Source organism: Globicephala melas, chromosome 7 (assembly GCF_963455315.2).
Source record: "Globicephala melas chromosome 7, mGloMel1.2, whole genome shotgun sequence".
Classification (NCBI taxonomy): domain Eukaryota; kingdom Metazoa; phylum Chordata; class Mammalia; order Artiodactyla; family Delphinidae; genus Globicephala; species Globicephala melas.
The window spans coordinates 72,003,681-72,025,726 of NC_083320.1; the positions used below are offsets into that span (position 1 = coordinate 72,003,681).

Below are 22,046 nucleotides of genomic sequence, written 5' to 3' on the forward strand. Positions count from 1 at the left end.
GGGGACACGGGTTCGAGCCCTGGTCCGGGAAGATCCCACATGTCGTGGAGCAACTAAGCCCATGCGTCACAACTACTGAGCCCACGTGCCATAACTACTGAAGCCTGCGCGCCTAGAGCCCGTGCTCCACAAAAAGAGAAGCCACCGCAATGAGAAGCCTGCACACCGCAACAAAGAGTAGACCCCACTCACCACAACCAGAGAAAAGCCCGCGCGCAGCAACGAAGACCCAACACAGCCAAAAATAAAATAAATAAAATACATTTATAAAATTAAAAATTCATAGGCATTTAATAGCAAAAACAAAATACCTTGGCTCACGCTACAATTTTTTTAAACTGAAAAATAATGTAAATATCTAACAGCCAGAAATTAGTTAAAAATCAATTACGGAATATTGAAACAATGGACATCGAATGTCAAATTCTTCAAGCAGACTGGAACGTGCTCATGATATAATATTCAGTGAAAAATGGCAAAGTGCGTGTGGTCCTGGGTTTAGGAAGAATCGATTGAAAAAAAAAAAAAACTAGAAAATCAAAACACTAAGCATAGTTCTGTCTCTACACTGGGATTTCCAAATTTTCTACAAGAAACACTCCAGCAGGGTGAGGGAAGGAGGGCCTTGGTGGACATTAATTCATGGTCCAAGAATCAAAGGGCAGAATGATTTCCACTTTACAGCCTGTCAGCTTTGAGGTTTTTCCCTTAAAGAAACAGACAGCCAGAGGGGTTTTCAAAACTGCTGCATCAGCTCTGTCAACTGACACAGAACTGGGACTGGAGATGGCAGAGATGCAAATACAGCAGCTCCCCTCATACGTTCCAAGACCCCCAGTGGATGCCTGAAACTGCTGATAGTACTGAGCCCCATGTATACTATAGGGTTTTTTCCTATGCATATATACCTATGATAAAATTTAATTTATAAGTTAGGCAAAGTAAGAGATTAACGGCAGTGACTAACAATAAAATAGAATGGGGCCTCTCTCTCAAAGTACCTTACTGTACAAATTTAACACATTTTCTATCTTAACTAAAGCTCTTATTACATACCGTGGCCATAACTTTTACAGTCTGAGGTGCGAGAGCAAAACTAGCACACATTTTTTTCCTTCTTCACAATTTCACGAATAGAAAATTCTTTCTTACCATAGATCTTAGCTACCTCAGCATATGATTTTTTCCTTATTAAGTCAAGAACGTTTTCACTTACAGGAAAACACTTTACAAACCGTTCTCTTTGCATAACCGAACTGCCAGCATCACTACTCTTGCACTTCAGGTCCTTTATTAAGTAAAATAAGGGTTACTTGAACCCAAGCACCTCGATATCACAACAGTGGATCTGATGACTGAGGGGGCTATGCAGAGACTAATGGGCAGGGCACACTGGACAGAGGGACGATTCACATTCTGGGCAGGACAGAGCGAGACTTCATCACGTGAGCTACTCAGAACGGCACACAATTTAAAACTTATGAACTGTTGGGACTTCCCTGGTGGTCCAGTGGTAAAGAATCCGCCTTCAAACGCAGGGGATGCGGGTTTGATCCCTGGTCGGGGAACTAAGATCCCACATGCCACAGGGCAACTAAGCCTGCGCGCCACGACTACTGAGCTCGTGCACCTCAACTAGAGAGCCCGCGTGCCACCAACTACAGAGCCCACGCGCCCTGGTGCCCGCCAGGCTGGGTAGGCCACAACTAGAGACAAGCCCGCGCACCACAATGAAGAGCCCGCGCACCGCAACAAAAGATCCCATGTGCCTCAACGAAGATCCCACGTGCCCCAACTAAAGACCCGACACAGCCAAAAAAAAAAAAAACTTATGAATTGTTTACTTCTGGAATTTTCCATTTAATATTTTTGGACACTGACCACGAGTAACTGAAACCAAAGAAAGAGAAACCACAAATAAGGGGGGATGACTATAACCAGCACTACCCAGCCTCCCCATATGCGAGGATGAGAAAAGCAGTATCACCCACTTTTCACCATCTGCTGTTTTACTCCATTCAGTGTTTTAAATGGTTGCTCTGTGCCTCCTTTTGATCCATAATGGGCCCAAAGTGATCTGGGAAATGTAATCCAAATATAAAGTAACAAATTATATTACTAATAAACAATCCACAGGAAATGGGCTTGCTCTTCTCTCGGAGACCAAAGAATGCATTACAAATATTAATGAATTCTTAACCCAAAAAGGCTTGCACCAGCCACAGCACTACTTAATGGATACTGATCCTTGTTTTCATCAGAAAATTTATGTTTCATTTAGAAAAAAACAAAAGATGTGAAACAGTACTCAGGAAACTGAATCTTCCGACTAGCAGTGAAAAACATATAAATAAGGTGGAGCAAGGTGGAAGGAGAGTAAATAAAAATAATAACTAGCAATGTAAGTGGAACGTAAGAAACTCAAGTCATGTGAAATGCAGGGTCACATTACTGCGACATTAACGACGTTTTCTCTGGTCCCGAGTTCCCATGGCCCAGGAGCCAATCACCAAGTATACTAGCATACAAACTTTCATTATTAATGCAGGCTGTGCTGAGTGCCTGTGACAGGAGTTTATAGTATTTGACCTTTGCTAGAATAACAGTTTCGGGCCAACAGTTTCTTGATTAGCGTCAATTAGTGAAGACGTTCTACCCAAACAAGTAAAACAGGTTTGGTTCTTGGTGCAGTTTTTTTCATTTTGTTTTTGCCTTAAACAAAAGAAAAAGGCATCTAATCTTACAAATGAGAACAGAAGTCAGCATCTCTCAGAGCTGGGGCTGAAAGATGATGTGCTCCTGAAGCAAAGCCAGATGGGGAGGGAAAACAGAGGAGGTGGGGTAGGCGGAGGCGGGTCTCTAACTATGGGCTCTGCACACACACCATATTTACTGTATCATTAGCAACAACAGTGCTAGCTTTTTAAATAGATGGCTATTTTAAAATCCAGAGCATGTTCACAACCGTATGTCAACTATTTTTATAGGCAGGTAGAACATTAGGACTCTAGATACTTTTCCAACAATATGGTTTAAACAGAAATCTGTGTGTGTTCGACACTGGAAAAAACATTGTTTACTGTCTGATGCATCCTGAGTCACTGCCATTTTTAAGCAAGCACCTCTGCCTTTAATTTTCCTTTTCGAATTAAAATTACCAAGATAATGAAACCAAATTAACACTGTGAGACACTAATTTGATGTACAAATTTGGGCAATCCACAAACACTGCCCCACCAAAGAGGAAGCTGCTTAGTGTATTTAATTATCATTTGGACCAAAAGCATCTAATATGGAGAATATTTCCTTCAACCCACTAAAACGTTGAATGTTGCAGAGCTAACTACTCCCTTCTATTCATAAGGCCTTGCAAAGACCTTAGCAGACATAAATTTATTCCTATGGAGAAAAACAAACTTTGGGATATTTTCTCTAAAACCAAAGATATCTAATTTGGTCAGGACAGAGGAGATGAGGCCTTGTCAGGGATTTCTCTGCAGGTGTGCCTGCAGCCTAAATGAGACTCTTCTGGCTTGCCACTCTGCCCAAGCTTGCCATGCCATTCATTGCTACCTGATGTCCCCCTAAAATGCCACAAAATAAATAATAGTAACTGTGAAGTGATGAATATGTTAGCTAACCTTATTGTGGTAATCAGTCTGTAATATTTTTTATATATATATATATATATATATATATATATATATATATATAAAATCACTACATTGTATACCTTAAACTTACAATGTCATGGGTTGATTATATTTCAGGAAAGCTGGAAAAAAATTTTTAAAGATTGAAGTCTCACTAAAACTAACACTGATTTTTTTATTAATAAAACTATACCTGAAATGCAGTATTCCCCAGAGTCTCTCAGGTGTTGGCCAATCCTAGGGCCCAAGCAGCATCAATTCATCTACAGTAGCACAGACTATAGGAGGGAAACCTCTATTATCTGTTTTATATAGATGAGGTATACTTGGAGAAGACATCATGCCCATCCTCAACCATCAGACATAGGAAGCACATACACACTAATTCAAGAAAAAAGGACAAATGATGAAGCTAATAAGAATAAAAGTAAAATGCTGTGCACAATTTGTAAAAAGGAGTAATTCCAGTGGGCTAACCGGCAAAAGAGGCAGTGTGGGAACTGGAATTTGAAAGAAGAGAAGAAATCTGACAAAGAGATATAGCAGTAGGGGGAGGGCAAAAAGAAGAAAGGACATTCCAGGAATTTCCCCAAATACTGATAAACAGGTCAGATTCCTTGGCACAGGAAATCACTTCATACCAAAGAGGTTTCCAAGTTCCAGCTAATGACTGGATTGTAAACAATGTTGTCCAAAGAAAGTTCTAGAATAAAAGATTTTGGCCACTCACCAATTCACAGCACCATTTCTAACACTCAGAGCTTAAGGTTTGCGCTCTTAATTTTACCCCACATAAACTGCAAATATCCACTAAATGATTCAGAAATAATGCCTATAACATCTCAAGTAATACACTCATTCAGGAGATTAGAAAAACAGATACCAATTTCACAGTCCCAGAGCAGATCTTAGATCAATTCCAAACATGTTTATGTGTAAATGTGACCAATTCTTACAGTGGCATATGATCAGTAAGGCCCCAATTTATCTTGCCCTCAGTAAACAAATACTCAGAAAACCTCAAAGAAGATCAAAGAACTTTTATGATTCCGTGTATCATTATTTTGGAAAGGCCTTCCTCACACCTGATTAAAGTTAAATGATGTTTGAGTTTTTATTGGTAAAGTTAAGTGCAAAAAGTCGGTAATAATAAGGGAAGCCAAAATACTTCATACAAGTAATCCATAAGTCCCTTGTTCCACCCCTTTACAAGTCTGAATTTTCACCAACAATTAAATTTTATAGCTGCTCAAATGCTGGATGATGTAATCAAGGAAACACATCAGTATATAGCGCTGGGTGGTAATAAACAGACTGTGGTCGGATTACACTTGCCAAAATCCATAACCTTTAAACATACCACAATGAATTTAGATTACAGCGTTTCCCTAATTTGTGAACAAGAAAACAAAACTGATGGTTAATATTGATAACATGAATCTTTGTAAAACTATAGCCTGGGCAATCAAAATAGTTTATATATAGGTTGAACTAAAGAAATCAATCTATTCAAATCATCTTTTTTTTTTTTTTTTGAAGATTCCCTTCTTCGAGAAGTTACCGTAACAAAGAAAAAACCTTCTCCCAGAAGGTACAAGCACTAGTTCTGCCTAATTCCAATACATGCAGCTCGGGGGCTGTTTTGTTGCTCGCTTACCTGGGGACTTTTTGGTTGATCTTGATGGCACAGAGTGAGACTGTCGAGGCAGCAGAGGTGACGAAGGCAGAGACATGGAGACACCTTTGGCCAAGCTCACCCTGTAGGCGTCCTCTGCCACTGGAAGGCTGCTCACAGAAAACTCACCACCATGGCCAGGGGGCAGGACTGGAGGGGAAATCTCCAGACCAAAGTCACCTCCTGGAGTGGAGAGAGAAAACCTTAGGTTAGGCCATCCGTGATAGCTAGACGCGAATTTAATTCCTGAGAACTACATTCTTAGAATTCCCATATGCCATATGTGTGTGTGGAATTTTTTTTTTTTTAAGATTCTTCTTGCATCCCATTCACTTCATACTCCGCATGGCACAGACTCCACCATCCTACAACTCAAGCAGCCCAAACCCTTAGTCATGAGACTGGAACCGTGGCTCACTGATGAAGCAGGTTCTCCTCAGTATTCAACCCCTAAATGAACTTAAGGACAAACAAGCTTACTGTAGCGAAATTAAACATTCTAGGGAACTCCCTGGCAGTCCAGTGGTTAGGACTCTGCTCTCTCACTGTCGAGGGCATCAGTTCAATCCCTGGTTGGGGAACTAAGAACCTGCGAGCTACGTGGTGCAGCAAAAAAAAGGGGGGGAAATTAAACATTCTAGGGTGGTAGACGTATTTTAAAAAAAAAATACAGAGGAGGCAATTGCAGTGTAGAGAGGACACAAGGAAGGGACTACATCGGCTAGGACCAGCACCTCTGAAAAAATACAGCCAGTCCTCAAGTACTCATATGACATGCTTTCCTCCTTACCCCCAGGTATATACAAAGAAGCAACTGAGATGCTGCAAGAAGAAGAGGTAAATCATTTTCCTGATGATTAAAAAAGCATCTTTAAGCTCTGAATTATATACAGCAGAACTGGAAAGGTATAGAAAGTTTTCCACAAGCAAACTTTTCTCTCTGATGAAAGTTATCCAACTGATGAAAGTTTACCACGCCTTCCTGACTCTGAAAAATCGAGGCCTGGATTTGAACTTAAACCGTCTGTCTAGCCAAGTGGGAACTCAATTTTTGCAGATCTTTGTGTACAATACTCAAAAAGGATGCAACCCCAACTGTCAAGTTCCCAGTGGCATCACTGTACTTGTTTTTCATGTTAGGAGGCACGGTGAAGTAGAGAGTTACCCCCACCACAGACCAGGGGGCATTTAAAACAGGCAAACAGGCTCATGCATGGCTTTCAAAGGCAACTCAAAACAAGCAGAGCTGTGAACAGAAAAGCCACAGGTTCCGCAAGGCATAAGTTGGCACCATCAGAAAGGTAATTTCAGTCTCAGCTGGGCCAGTTATGCTTGAAGGGGTTTTAATAAACTTGGGAAACTAAATATCCAAATGACTGACATTTGAAGAAACAACGAGAATTACCAGGAAACTCTCACTAGAATTTTCAAAAACAAGGACATTATGTCAACACCCAAGACAAATAAATTGACTTTCTGCCCATGAGGGAGGGAAGCAGGAAGGAAGGAGTTAATGGAGATCCTTACTTCCTAAGTCCAAGTGAACTGCAGTGTCTCCCACTCTGGTCCTCTTACAACCCTTGCCCACCCTGCTTCCCGAGCCTGCACTGTAGGATACCATCATCACCAATGCCCAGGACCCAGGAGCTAATCTCTTAACGCCACCATGGACAAGCCTGAAATCCTTCAAAAACCTCCTCCTTGGCGTCTTAAGCCAGGGCGTGAAGCCTCCTAGCTGCTGCCCCTTCAACAGTCTGCCGAGGAAACAGATCTTAAGGCAGAACAGGGGGTGCACCACAATGCCAACTCCCACTGGGGCTGAAGGTCCACCATACTGAGACTTGGGACAGTTGAAGGGACAGTTGTTTTCTCTGGTCCAATATCAGGTTCTCATGACCAGTCCCCACCACCACCTCCGTCTCATCTAGGAATGCAAGCAGGTGCTGTACCTACAAGAATGGTGTCTGGTCATCTGATCCCTGGATGTGTCACAAGAAACCCTAGGAGACAGACGAGAACTTGGAAAGCATTGAGGCTACAGCCCACAGCCCCAGGGAGTTACACACACAGAATGTGGGGGGCCTTGAAGAGGCGACACTGGTTTTCCATGTGGCTTGAAGAAAGCTACCCTGCCCTGTGGCTGCCCTTACACCGCCTAAATCACCAACCTGGGTACCCAAATAGCTATGGGATGGCCTGATGGGAGCAGGCGCTGTGACAAGGCACTGTCTTTTCCTACTCACACACGAGTATCTCTGACCGAAAACAAACAAACCTCAGATTTCAGGTCACTTAATCTGGATGAGGACACAAAATGAGGGAGCAATGCATCTTTTATGACAACATCAGAAATAAAACAATGAGCTCATTACTGAGAGAGGGTTTATTTTCTTAAATACTTGGAATTCTTCAGTGACACAAGAGAAATTGGGGACTGAGGGGTAAAAGAGAATTAAAGAGTTTCCTAATTACAAATTCTGCCCATAAACTTTGTTTACATCAAGCAAAGCAAATATTTTCATTAACTGCAAGTCTGGTGGGGATGAGTTTCCAAAGAAAGCCATAACCATGAAGACCTTCAGCTTTCGGAGCAGCTGTGCTCCAGCACTTTGATTTTATGTGGTCTGCAATAAAACAGGACTTAGAGGTGGGGTTTGGGGAGGAAGGATCTCTATTTCAAGTTTACTTTGACATCTCACCATAATATCAGTCCCAAACATGCTGTTCTGTTGGTTTATTTTTCAGATCCCTAACTTCCAACTTCCTTTTATCAGAAAGGCACAAAGCAGGGAAAGGAGTTTTATGTATGAGCAGGTGGCGCAAAGAAGTGGGTGATCCAGCGGCTTAGAAGCTGGAGACAGCACTCCGGAGTCTGGTGCTTTAACTGCATCAGGCAAGGGGTTCAGGTCAAAGTCAGTCCAAGAGCATCACAAGGATGCCGACGCCAGTGCCAGAAAGTGAAAGTCTCCTGGGGCATCCATAGGACTAAACAATATTGGTTCTAGGCAACATGACACCAGAAATCCTCCAGTTGATTTCACATTCCTCAACAGATGCTTAAAGAGGTTTAAGAGGAATTAAAAACATCTCACTGCAACAACCAGCATGGCCAGCACATTTCTTTTAGCTTTGAATACATGTTTTTCTGTTGACTGTGACCTATTTTATTCCCCACCTCAATTAAGTGATGGGAAATACACCTCAGTCCCCCTTCCTGTTGCTGCAGCAGAAATGCCCAGGCCAGGTAGAACGACGCATCCCTTCCAGGGTAGGAAAACCATATTATCAACTACCTCCTCCAGTTCCTCTGGCAGGTGTTTCCCATTGATTCATCATGGACACTCACATCCACCCCAACGTGCTTTCACTTTCAGAGAGCACCTAGTCCAATCACACAGGTTCTCAGACAAGAAGCCAGGGCATGGGGGTTATCCGTGAGGAGGAAGGTCACAGCTAGAACTTCCAAAATCCCCCCAAGTGGCTGACTCACGCTCTAACATACTCACTACTCGACACATTTAAGAACTTAACTTTGAAGAAAAAAAAAAAAAGGAGGTACTCAAAATAGACATGTTTTTATTTTGTTAAAAACATTACTTGGCTGGGCCGGGTCTTAGTTGCAGCACGTGGGATCTTCATTGCTGCGTGCGATCTTTAGTTGCAGCACACAGGATCTTTAGTTGTGGCATGTGAACTCTTAGTTGCGGCATGTGGGATAGAGCTCCCTGACCCGGGATTGAACCCAGGCCCCCTGCACTGGGAGCACGGAGTCTTAGCTACTGGACCACCAGGGAAGTCCCAAAATAGACATGTTATTGAATGAGTTAATTCTATAAAGGAGTCAGCACATTTTTGCTATAAAAGTTTAGGCTTTGTAGGTCACACACAGTCTCTGTCATTCATATACATAACATACACACACACATACCTTTTCTTATTTTAAAATCACCAACTCTGAGTTTCAAAAATAAAAGACCAGAAAGGGCATGAGGGTATAAGGTTCTTCCTGTTTGTAATAAATATAAATACACATACGAATATATGTAATAAATAAAAGTAAATACACATACATATATACTCACTCACACATGCAAAAACTAAATCCAAGTCATAGTTTGCAAAGATAATAGAATTATCAAAGGGGATAAAGCCATCCAATAAGGCTTTTTAAATTGGCAGAAATAGCTTGTGATAACAGTTCTTTTTTAATTTTTTCCACTATTACAGGCTGTGAACAGGGATTTAAACTCATAATGGCAGAAAATGCGAACCTGGGAGATGATGAGTGTTTAAAGGCGGCTATGCAGAGTGGCAATGTCCAACATTACAGATTAAAGTGCATGGAGTGCAGGATTAAGGAAGGCTTAAAAAAAAAAAATGAGGGCAACGAAGCCAGGGAGATGAAAGTAAAACTGCATTTCAAAAAGAGTAGATCTGAGAAAGGCAAGGGTGAGCTTAGACGTTCAGGTAAATAGGTCTGCAGATGCAGGAAGTAAGATTTCCATTTATTGTGCCATTGAAGTGGCTAGATGGAGGAGGGGGGAATGGAAGCTTAGAATAGAAAGAGAAAAGATGTTCTGTTTATCCAGTTCCAGAAAACGGGACTTGTGCAATACATTTAACTAGGGCATTAAATGTGTTAGGGCTTCTTTTGTGCAGTCCCTGCCTGGGAGTGCTCTCATGTTTCTTAAACATATTTTCCATCATAAGGCTTTATGACCATATAACTCATATATATTTACAGAAACCTAGAAAATTGGAAAAAATTTCCTCCCGCAAGATCCAGTATCATTTTTGAAACCCTCAGAAGTTTCTCTCTGCAACTGAAAGCACTTTAAACCGCTTTACATCTTATAGGATCTCCCCAACTACCCAGCCAGAGCTGATTGTTAATGTGCATTTTCAAAAAGAAAGATTAATGTATCCAAGAAAGCAATTTTCCAAAACATTATTCACACAGTCATGACTAATTCTCAAACAATACTGCTGAGAGGCAACAAAGCAGCTAACTCCAGAGTACAGAAAAATCTGGTCAATAGGACAAGTTTATCCTTTTGTCTTCAGAACTCCAAGTGGGTTCTAAACAGAGCTCAGTAAAGACTATCCTCACAGTTTTATTCTTAATACTCAAGGGTTACAGAACCAAATGTACTTTATTCCAAAACAGATGAGTAAACAGACTGGCATTTCCTCTCTAATTGTCAAAGTTTTCCCTTTAAGGCATGTTGCCATGCAAGAGATTCTGAGCTTTAAGAATATGTATATGACCTCAGAAACACTCCCACTCCCAAGCCCCGGAGGGTGCACTTTAACATAATAAATGCTTTTTTAGATACACTATGTGTTAGGACAGGGTTTCAGGCACTTTGTATCATTGCAGCCAACTCATGAAGGTAGGTGCTAGTATTATGTCCCTCCTTCAGTGAGGAAACTGAGGCACGGAAAGCATCAAGTATCTCGCCCAAGGACTCCGGCAAATGGCAGAGTCAGGTCTGACCCCAGGCAGTGCGATCCAGAGTCCATTCTCTCGGCACTGCTCCCCTAAGGAAAGGCTACTGAGAGATGCCTTTCCACATTATATCGTTTTGTATACCTAACAAGGAAGATCAGAAATAGTCTAGGTAGGTCTACACGCACACAGTACCCGGCCACTGTGAGAAGAAACCTGTTCCCTCACCTATTTTCACTTTTCATGCTGGCTGCTTAATTAGCTCCACAGCACTCCATTTGGGAGGCACCCAGGCCCAGTGTTCATTAATTTTCTTTCAGTCACACCTTATGCTGTCACCATACAGGCAAAGTAGATCCGAGACAGATGTTCGGTCATCAAGCACCCTAAACAGTTTCCTCTTCTTTCACTTTATGCTGTAAACTCATTAACTCTCGCAGCCTCCGGGCCTGCTCTCTCTGCCTGGGGTGGACTGCTGAATGCCATTCCCACCACACAGGACAGAATCCTGACACTCTACGTGGCCAGGTGATGAAGGTAGCCGTGGGACAACTGCGACCAAAAGCAAGCCGGGTTCAGGGTTCGCCTTAAATCTGCGTGGAATTCATTATCCTACATCTCCTTGTTGGGATAAACTCATTGCCCAAGTCCATGGGTCCTGTCAAACACTCCACACTTGGACTCTGAGATCTGCCAGGCCCGCTGCACAGGACTGGAGCAGGAGTTCCCAGCCCTGCCACAGAAGGGAGCCCGAGCCCTTCCCGGGAAGGCTGTCGCGAGCGCTCTGGGGTGCAGCCTGGGCACCAGTCGTGAGTGAAAGCTCACTAGGTGATTCTCACGTACAGCCAGGAACGAGAACCGCCAAAGATTGTGAGACCACAAGAAAGTGGTCAAAAAGATCTGAAACGTTTTGTGTTCCTATTACAAGATAAGGGGTAGGGAGGGAGGGGTGGGAGGGAGATGAAAAGGAAAAGAAACGTGAGGGAATAATCATGTAGATGATTAAATAAATGTTCCCCTTATGCACAACATGCATTCCTTGAGTGTATGTATATGTACACACCTGTGTTTATATACACGTGTGCACACGCTGTATGGTTTTTTATGTGTATATAAATAATGTAAATATACACACTCGTACATGCATGGAAGGTCTCTAAGAAGAACACACAGGATCCAGGAGCAGTGCTTGCCTCTGGGAACAGGAACTCACCAACTGGGAACACGGATGGGAAGTATATACACTTTTAAATGGTTTACATTTTTTGCTATGTGCATACGTTTCCTATAAATATTTTAAATCTACGTTTCCTAGGATTGAGCCAGGTGTGGATAGGAAGATCTTAAGTCTAACTGGGCCACACCCTATGGCCTAACTTGGCAAGTGGGCGAGATGAAGCTCCCTTCCACAAAGACTGTTCAAAGTGACGGTGTGTGTGCTGACTGGTCGGAGGTGAGCTTGTTTCTGGTTGACGGAGGTGGACACAGGACAGGTGAGTAAGAAGAGCCCCAGGGCCGTGCTCTGAAAGAGGTGGGACTCTCGGCAGCCCCAAGCATTCCCGCTCCCACTGTGCAGCACAATCATCCTCTCTCCTCACCCTGCACCCTGGGCTCTTTCATGTCCTGGTCATCTCTGCTGCTGTGGGTGGAGTGTGGGCGCACTCGTGGAAGCAGCCCACACAGGATAATGCAGGGCCCTAGGGAAACACCAGGTCTGCCAGGGAGAGGGCAAGATGAGGGAGGGGTAGGCATGGGGACCTGTCAGATGGGGGGTAGGGGAATAAGGAGAGGCTAAAAGGGAAAGGAATAAGGCAGGATGGGACCTAGGAATACAGCGGTAGGAGGAAGAGGGAAGGAGCCAGTGGTGGGGAGAGGCAGGGTGCGGGCGCACGAATTCCCGTTTCTGTTTTCAACTATTGTATCTGGCTAACAAGCCCTCCCAACACCCTGATAAAACACCTGTAACTACAAAGTAAAAGACAACAACTCACAAGTGCAAAGTCTACTCCAAAAGATAAGGAGTGCCAGAAAAGCAAAGAATTCCTAGCAATTTTAAGGATGACAATGGAGCTTCCTTTGTTTTCATTGCAACAATTGGTGGCCCAACCAGGCTTCAGCCCACAGGATGGGGAGACATCCATCCCCTGCCCCAGTGTTGGCTCCAGTATCTCCCCCTATAGCCACCAGCAGAAACCAACTGACTCCAGTAGATAAAACAGAGCTGATGAGATCTTTTCTCTTTCCATGAAAAGCCAACTCCCTCAACACCCCCCTCAAAATAATAAATGGTGGGAGACTGAGGAGAATGTAGCTTATTAGCAAAAGGAAAGGGGCTATCTTTTTGAAGATTCACACAAAGAAGGCTGAGATAAAAATTCAGTGAACTGCTTGTCACCCTCAATAGAATATAGGGGGACATGGCCTCTATATCCTTCATACGGCATTTCTTTTTTGATTAGTATAGACTAATATTAAAGAGAAAGAAAAGCAAGGACATTTCAAAAGCAACAGCTGATTATTATCCACATTTCAGGCATAAAGACTAGAACTAACACTACAGAAAGTCCACTCACTGATAAAGAACAAGCTTGAGGAGGTGTCCCCAGGATGTAGGGGGAAGGGGCAAACATTTTCATGAAGCAAGAAAAGATTACAGATATGTAAAACAAAGGTATTTCTGAGGAGAAACAAGCACAAAATAATTTTTTAAACTCAAAGAAAAAAAAAACAATCTTTTCTGAATTGAGGTTTGCAAATTAAAAAAGGACCCGCCTCAGAATGGCCATCATTAAAATCTACAAATAACAAATGCTAAAGAGGGTGTGGAGAAAAGGGAACTCCCCTACACTGCTGATGGGAATGCAAGTTGATACAGCCACTATGGAAAACACTATGGAGGTTCCTCAGAAAACTAAAAACAGAACTACCATATGATCCAGCAATCCCACTCCTGGGCATATACCCAGAGAAAACCGTAATTCAAAGATACACGCACCCCAATGCTCACAGCAGCACTATTCACAATAGCCAAGACATGGAAACAACCTAAATGTCCGTCGACAGATGAATGGATAAAGAATACATACAATGGAATACCACTCAGCCATAAAAAAGAAATAATGCCATTTGCAGCAACATGGATGCAACTAGAAATGATCATACTAAGTGAAGTCAGAAAGAGAAAGACAAATACCATATGATATGACTTATATGTGGAATCTAAAATATGGCACCAAGGAACATATCTACAAAACAGAACCAGACTCACAGACATAGAGAACAGACTTGTGGTTGCCAAGGGGGTGGAGGGAGGGAGAGGGATGGACTGGGAGTTTGGGGTTAGTAGATGAAAACTATTACATTTAGGATGGATAAACAACAGGGTCCTACTGTACAGTGCAGGGAACTATATCCCATCTCCTGGGATAAACCATAATGGAAAAGAATATAAAAAAGAATGTATAGGGCTTCCCTGGTGGCGCAGTGGTTGAGAGTCTGCCTGCCGATGCAGGGGACACGGGTTCGTGCCCTGGGAGGATCCCACATGCCGCGGAGCGGCTGGACCCGTGAGCCATGGCCGCTGATCCTGCGCGTCCGGAGCCTGTGCTCCGCAATGGGAGAGGCCACAACGGTGAGAGGCCCGCATACCGCAAAAAAAATAATAAATTAAAAAAAAAATAATGTATATATGTGTATAAATGAGTCACTTTGCTATACAGCAGAAATTAGCACAACACTGTAAATCAACTATACTTCAAAAAAATATATTGCTAAGGCCAATGGCAAAAAAAAAAAAAAAAAAAAAAAAAAAGGACTCACAGTGCTCCAGGCTGTTTCCCTAGAGGGAGACCCATACCTAGATGTATCCTGGCAAAACTTTAAGTTGATAGTTTAAAAAAAAAAAAGTATCACAAGCATCCAGGTAAGTATATATTTTTATAAAAATAATTAAGGGGAAACAAAACTGCAGAGACTTTCAAAGGAACCAGAACCTAGAACCCAACTGCCCTCAGACTTCTTCAATTAGTTCTTAGGGCTGCTGTAACAAAGTACCACAAACTGGGTTATTTAAACAACAGAAATTTATTCTCACATTTCTGGAGGCTGTAAGTCCAAAATCCACACGTCAGGTGGGTCATGCTTTCTTTGAAAACTCTAGGGGAGAATATGGTCCATGCCTTTCTCTTAGTTCCTGGTGTTGCCTACAATCCTCAACGTTCCTTGGCTTGTAGACACATCACTCCAAGCTCTACCTCCATAATCACATGTCATACTTCCCTGTGTCTGGGTCTCTTCTAAGGACACCAGTCCCTACAGCAGAGCCCACCCTAATCTATTATGACCTTATTTTCATTTGATTATGTCTACAAAGACCCTACTTCCAAATAAGGTCACTTTCACAGGTATCAAGGGTGAGGACTTCAACTTTTTCTTTTTGGAGGGACACAATTCCACTCACAACACTTCTCTTCTCCAACATCGAGAGCCGAAAGCCAAAAAGCAGTATCTTTGAAACCTGAGGGAGCAAAGAGCATGACCAAACCTCATAAAGCCAAACCAAGTTTTCTATCAAGTGCAACACCAACCAAAAAACATTCTCAGGTACTCAAAGGCTCAGAAAACGCCCAGCCCATTTATCCTTTTTGAGGAAAAAGTTACTTAAGAATCAAAATTAACTACTCAACAGTGGGGACATTATGAGTGGGGGGAAAAAGCAATAAACTATAACTCATGCCCAGCCTTCAACACTTCACTCAACTGTCCCTCTTCTGCTTCCACTCCCTTCTCACTCAGGAAATGAGTTTTTCAAACCATATCCTTCACCCCATGGTGCAGAATTTTTTTTTATAAATTTATTTATCTTTGGCTGTGTTGGGTCTTTGTTGCGGTGCGCGGGCTTCTCATTGCCGTGGTTTCTCTTGTTGCGGAGCACGGGCTCTAGGCGCGCAAGCTTCAGTAGTTGCAGCACGTGGGCTCAGTTGTTGTGGCTCACGGGCTCCAGAGTGCAGGCTCAGCAGTTGTGGCACACGGGCTTAGCTGCTCTGCGGCATGTGGGATCTTCCCGGACCAGAGCTCAAACTCGTGTCCGCTGCATTGGCAGGCGGATTCCTAACCACTGCACCACCAGGGAAGTCCCCAGAAAGAACCTCTTTATCTGGTGACCTCTTAAAACAATAGCGTCCTGTGCCAGAACTTGCTAACAATGGCTAACATTTTCTACATGATTGTGACACTGGGCAGAGAAAGCTCTCTTTACTGCTCCTCACCAATAACGCACCCCAAAGAAGAAGAGTAGCACACACCACCACAATGACCATTTTCATTGCCAAGGAACTGAAATTAACAAAAAAAGAGGCATTTAAGTTTACCACAGGATCATTTTTCAAACATGCAGGATAAACATTTAAGCTAGTGTGCACGATTTTTTTTTTTTTTTTTTTTTTTTTGCAGTGCGCGGGCCTCTCACTGTTGTGGTCTCTCCTGTTGCGGAGCACAGGCTCCGAACGCGCAGGCTCACGGCCATGGCTCACGGGCCCAGCCACTCCGCGGCATGTGGGATCTTCCCGGACCAGGGCACGAACCCACGTCCCCCGCATCGGCGGGCGGACTCTCAACCACTGCGCCACCAGGGTAGCCCTAATGTGCACAATTTTCTATATGCCATATGATGACAATGGGAAAATAATATGCACCACCAAAAACTAGAAGGAAATTCAATAAAACGTTGATATGGTTATTCCTAAGAGGGTGGGAACTATCAATGGATTTTTCCCTTCCTTTTACATTTTAAGGTTGACATATGTTCTGACATTTTCATAACGAGAATGTTTTATAAGACAAAACACACTTTTCCATTAAACATTTATGTAACACATAAATTTTTATCTATCTCCTTTTACTTCCAGAGGTTTCCCAGCAAGCCCCTCTACTGGATACCTGTCAAGTTCCTGCTCTCCTGAGTTCCTTTCTTCAGGAAGGAGGGCTCACTTTGCCTTTATCCAGGCTCTTCTAACTATGCCCACTAGTTTTACTTAATCCACCTGGCTGATTTGCCCTCATCCATCTAGCCCAAACTCTCCACAGTCATCTATCTCCCAGGTCTTACTGATCAGGGATGTTCTTCCTTGTTGATTATTCCCACAGTGAAGCTACGGACCGGCTTCCTGTGACACCCACTGTGTGGTCCAAGATCCAGTCCCCTACCCTGTACAGTTGACCCCTGAACGACATGGGTTGGAACTGCGTGGGTCCACTTATACACAGTTTTTTTTTTTTTAATAGTAAAAACTACCGTACTACACAACCTGTGGTTGGTTGAATGCACCGATGTGGAACTGCAGAGATGGAGGAACCACGTATACAGAGGGCTGACTATAAGTTATATGCAGATTTTCAACTGCGGGGAGGGTCACCACACCTCCCTGCCATGTTGTTCAAGGTTCAACTGTATACTTCAAAGTAGTCAAAAGGAACCCCACTGCCCTAGCTCTGTCTACACTTTCCTCTGCTTTTAACTTCCAATCTCCAAAAAATTAATCCTTCTCTTAGCATTAAACTAAAAACTGGCAACCTGAATATACCCTCTTATTTATAAAAACATAGAAAACTCCACTTTTTACACAGAACTTCCTTGGGAGGGGGTGGGTGTGACTGAGGAATGATGAGGGAAGGACCACCGTCCCCACATCACACATCTACGTGACAGTGCCCCAGAACTGTGCCATAAGGCAGCCCTGGGGACTGTAATGACACACTGGATATCCAACTCCTAAAGCCATCCTGCACCCTCAATTACACACCTAGCGCCACCATAACTATCAGAGCTCGCTTACCCTCGAGCTCCACATTAAGTACGTACCCAGGTAACACATCAGGATTGATTGTGAGTTTTCTGTTTTAACAATATGTGTATGCTCATTGAATATATCTGCCCTAATAATGAGGGTGATTAAGCTAACCATTATTAAGACCTTACTTGATGTAAGAGACCCCCTGCTAAGCACTTTATATCCATTAGCTAATTTTTTCAACGTATTCCATTGCAAGTAAATGCTGTCACTGCCCCCTAGTTACAGACAAGGAAACTAAGGCTAAGGGAAGCTAAGTAAGTTGCCTGTAAGCGGTAGATCCAGATTTGAACCCAGGCAGACTTGAGACCACAGTCAGAATTCCCAATCACGGCATTACCCTGGTCTGCCTTCCCACACCGTGTGGATCCCCTGACCAAGGTGCATAACGAACATGGAGTGCTGTTGGTGCTTAAGGAATTCTGACTATCATCTACAGATAATTTAGCAAGTTTCTCTGAATAATAATCATCAGGAACATTCTGTCATACTGGACATGCTGACATTTTGGGGGTGGAAAAATAAGTGGAGGGAAAAAGACTTTTAGAACAATACCATAACCAGCACACCACCCCTCACTAACTACTCAAATCCAAACTCTGGCAGTCCCGTCAGCAAAACTGTCTGCCAACAGGCCTCGTTACAAGAGAAAGGGAGAGTACACGGAGCAGTGCCATTTATCCTGCTTCAACTCCTTACAAGGAAAATGGGACCTATAAACATTTGTGGGAAAATGCCTCAAAGTTTCTAAGCAGCATTTAAAGTTTCTCCCCCACAAACAGATTAAAAATACAATACAACCAACTCAGTATACATTCTAGAAAGCAGCAGAATGAATCAATTGTGTACATGTGGCTTTTTACCAAGATCCCTTTCAGACCTGTACTGGGGAGCAGGGAGTAGGGGAGAGAATGAGATGACTCTTCACTCTTTGACTCTGTCATTTTATTTGTTATATTCCTGCTCCATCATTACCACCACCATCACCACCATCACAAAAGAAAGAAGGAAGGGGGCTTCCCTGGTGGCGCAGTGGTTAAGAATCCGCCTGCCAATGCAGGGGACACGGGTTCGAGCCCTGCTCTGGGAAGATCCCACATGCCGCGGAGCAACTAAGCCCATGAGCCACAACTACTGAGCCCACGTGCCACAACTACTGAGCCCATGGGCCACAACTACTGAAGCCCACGCGCCTAGAGCCCGTGCTCCGCAACAAGAGAAGCCACTGCAATGAGAAGCCCGCACACCACAAAGAAGAGTAGCCCCCACTCACCGCAACTAGAGAAAGCCCGCGCACAACGAGGACCCAATGCAGCCAAAAATAAATAAATAAATAGTTAAATAAATAAAATAAAAAGAAAGAAGGGAGGAAGGGAGGGAGGAAAAAAAGAAAACAGCATTGCTCAGTTTCTGAAGCAGCAGCCTCAATGACATGTCTGGTAAAATATCTTAGCAACAATGTCAATATTGTCTCACTCCAGCTAACCATATTAACATTCCACTCTAATCATGATTTCTCAAATATAAAATGGAATGTGCATTACTTAATTCATTCTGAGTATCACTGGGAAAAACAGCCCTCTAACAATTTCTATAAGGCTGCATGACAAATTAACAACACTGTAAATAAATGACTAGATAAACAAACAAATAAATAACATATATATATCTGTCCTGGGATAAACCATAATGGAAAAGAATATAAAAAAAAAATGAATGTATAGGGACTTTCCCTGGTGGTCCAGTGGTAAAAAATCCACCTTACAGTGCAGGGGACGTGGGTTCGATCCCTGGGCAGAGAACTAAGATCCCACATGCCGCAGAGCAACTAAACCCGCACACCACAACTACTGAGCTCGTGTGCCTCAACTAGAGCCCACGTACTGCAAACTACAGAGCCCAAACGCCCTGGAGCCTGTGCGCCACAACTAAAGAGCCCATGCACCACAACTAGAGAAGAGAAAACCCACACTCCATAACTAAAGGAGAGAAGCCCGCGCACCGCAATGAAAGATCCTGCATGCCTCAACAAAGATCCCACATGCCTCAACTAAGACCTGACACAGCCAAAAATAAATAAATGATAAATCTTAAAAAATATACATATATGTACAACTGAGTCACTTTGCTGTACAGCAGAAATTACATTGTAAATCAACTATACTTCAATTAAAAACAATTAAGCATCAAAATTATATTCAATGGCTATTCGTTTTTGTGTATCTAACTTGCAAGTGTGAGAATAAGCAAGTGTTGATGAGGAATCTGCATAAACACAAGAACCAAATAAAATATACTGACAAATTACTCTGATCAAATCCTGCCCCTTGTTATTTCTGTAAGAGAATCCTTTCACTCATCTGCTCGTATACCTGTATTTCAAATTCATCTTTATAGGGCTGCCAGGAACAGAGTCTACTAGATAGTGGGGGAGCTCCTTTTCCTAGGAGTTTTCCAAGTCATATACACATACCCCTGCCAAGGTTGGCTGGAGCTGGTCCTGCACAGACACAGGAACAAATGGCATGCCAGCGGCTCCCAAACCTGGCTAACCACTCAAAAACCATTAAAAAAAAAAAAAAAATTACAGAAGCCTGAGTCCCACCACGGTGAGTAATGCAGTAGGTCTGGTAGGAATCTGAGTCACAAGTGCCTTGGATGAACTAGCCAGGTTTAGTAATCGCTGCACTAGAGCCTGCTCTTGTAAAGCCGAGGTGAGTACTGAGTCTCACAGGTACACCCCCTTTGAGTGCACACAGCTTCTCTTCGCAGAATGCTGGTGGTGGATCCTTGCAGTCTGGCCTCACATTCCTCCCCCTCCTCCCTCCCAGCAAACACATGCCACCCCAGACGGTTGCAGCAACTGCCCCACAGCACTCCACTAGGGGCAGGCCTACCACACTCTCTCCTCCTGCACCAGATGGAATGGCCTGGGCCGTGTGTGCCACACAGACAAGGGAACCAAGGAGACAAAAATATCTGAGATGCCGCCATTTTGGCCTAAAGCCAAAAGGAGAGGGTCAAGGGGCAGAAACAAAGAAGCCAGAAGGGTATAGAAATTACCATCAATTATAATAAGAGCAAACATTTATGAAATGCTTACAATGGTCCAGGCACTGTTCCAAGCACTTTAACTCACTGAATCCTCAGGACAACCAACAACCCTCAGAGGGAGATGCTGTCATCATCCCCATTTTACAGGCGTAAAAATGGAAACAATGAGGTTAATCAACTTGACCTGGGAATTGAACCCATGCAACCTGGCTGCTATACTGTCCTGATCATAAGGTTTTGGAGACAGAAAGACAAACTGGATTCAAATCCTGGCTCTGCCACTTAGCAGCTGTTTAGTCTTAAGCTAGTTCCTTAACCTCCACTAATAAGCTACTGTTTATAAGCATGCAGCACACTATCTGATACACAGTAAACACTCAAAGAGCAACTTTTATTAGTACTGCCACATTTTACCCCAGGGGATTCACTTCCTGATGAACTGCAGTTCACTTCCTAGTTTCTTCAATACCTTGAAGAAAAATATCTCACCTGCCCCTCACAACACTCGAGTATCAAAAACTCTCCATGTAAATTCAAATATCTGTATATTTTATTTCCCCAAAACAGATACTATGTGAACGAAAAACAAAACAAATTCCCTTCATCATCAACATTATCATGCCTGAAGTTTTAAAAAAAAACAAATCTTCCTTTCATTTGACCCTTGTAATTACTCTATGACACAGAGACTGTTACCTTCATTTTTTTAAATTATTTATATTTTGGCTGCATTTGGGTCTTCGTTGCTGCACGCGGGCTTTCTCTAGTTGCGGTGAGCAGGGGCTACTTTTCGTTGCAGTGCGCAGGCTTCTCATTGCAGTGGCTTCTCTTTGTGGAGCACAGGCTCTAGGCACACGGGCTCAGTAGCTGTGGCTCACGGGCTCTAGAGCGCAGGCTCAGTAGTTGTGGCGCATGGGCTTAGTTGCTCCACGGCATGTGGGATCTTCCTGGACCAGGGTTCGAACCTGTGTTCCCTGCATTGACAAGTGGATTCTTAACCACTGCGCCACCAGGGAAGTCCCTGCTACCTTCATTTTATAGGCAAGAAAACTGAGGTTCAGAAAAATGAAACAACTTTTTCAAAGAGAACTAGTAGGTACATTCAAACTGGAACTCTTACCTAAGTTTCCTGAAGCCAAACCAGCAGAGTGCTTATTCATCTTTAAGATGCCGCTTCCATAAATCAGAAGGAATTTGAGGTACTGTTTGGGGAGCCCAATAACCATGGTAACAATTTAATGGATAGAGGGGGGAAAACCCCAGAATCTCTTAATCTTCAGAATCTTAGAGCTAAGGATGTAAGGAGGTTTAATCAGATTAGCAGCATCAAAACTCTCACACAAAGCAGGGAAAGAAAGCCGACCTCC

At 43.2% G+C, this 22,046-nt stretch overlaps 1 protein-coding gene across 4 annotated transcripts in view; it reads right to left on the minus strand.

The window, feature by feature from the left end:
- TANC1 (tetratricopeptide repeat, ankyrin repeat and coiled-coil containing 1) overlaps positions 1–22,046 on the minus strand; it is a 229,561-nt gene that overhangs the window by 122,096 nt on the left and 85,419 nt on the right. For all 4 annotated transcript variants that reach the window (XM_060302398.1, XM_060302396.1, XM_060302397.1 and 1 more), the window contains one exon: positions 5,311–5,511. In XM_060302398.1, the coding sequence (XP_060158381.1) occupies positions 5,311–5,511 (201 nt within the window). The remainder of the gene's footprint in view (positions 1–5,310; positions 5,512–22,046) is intronic.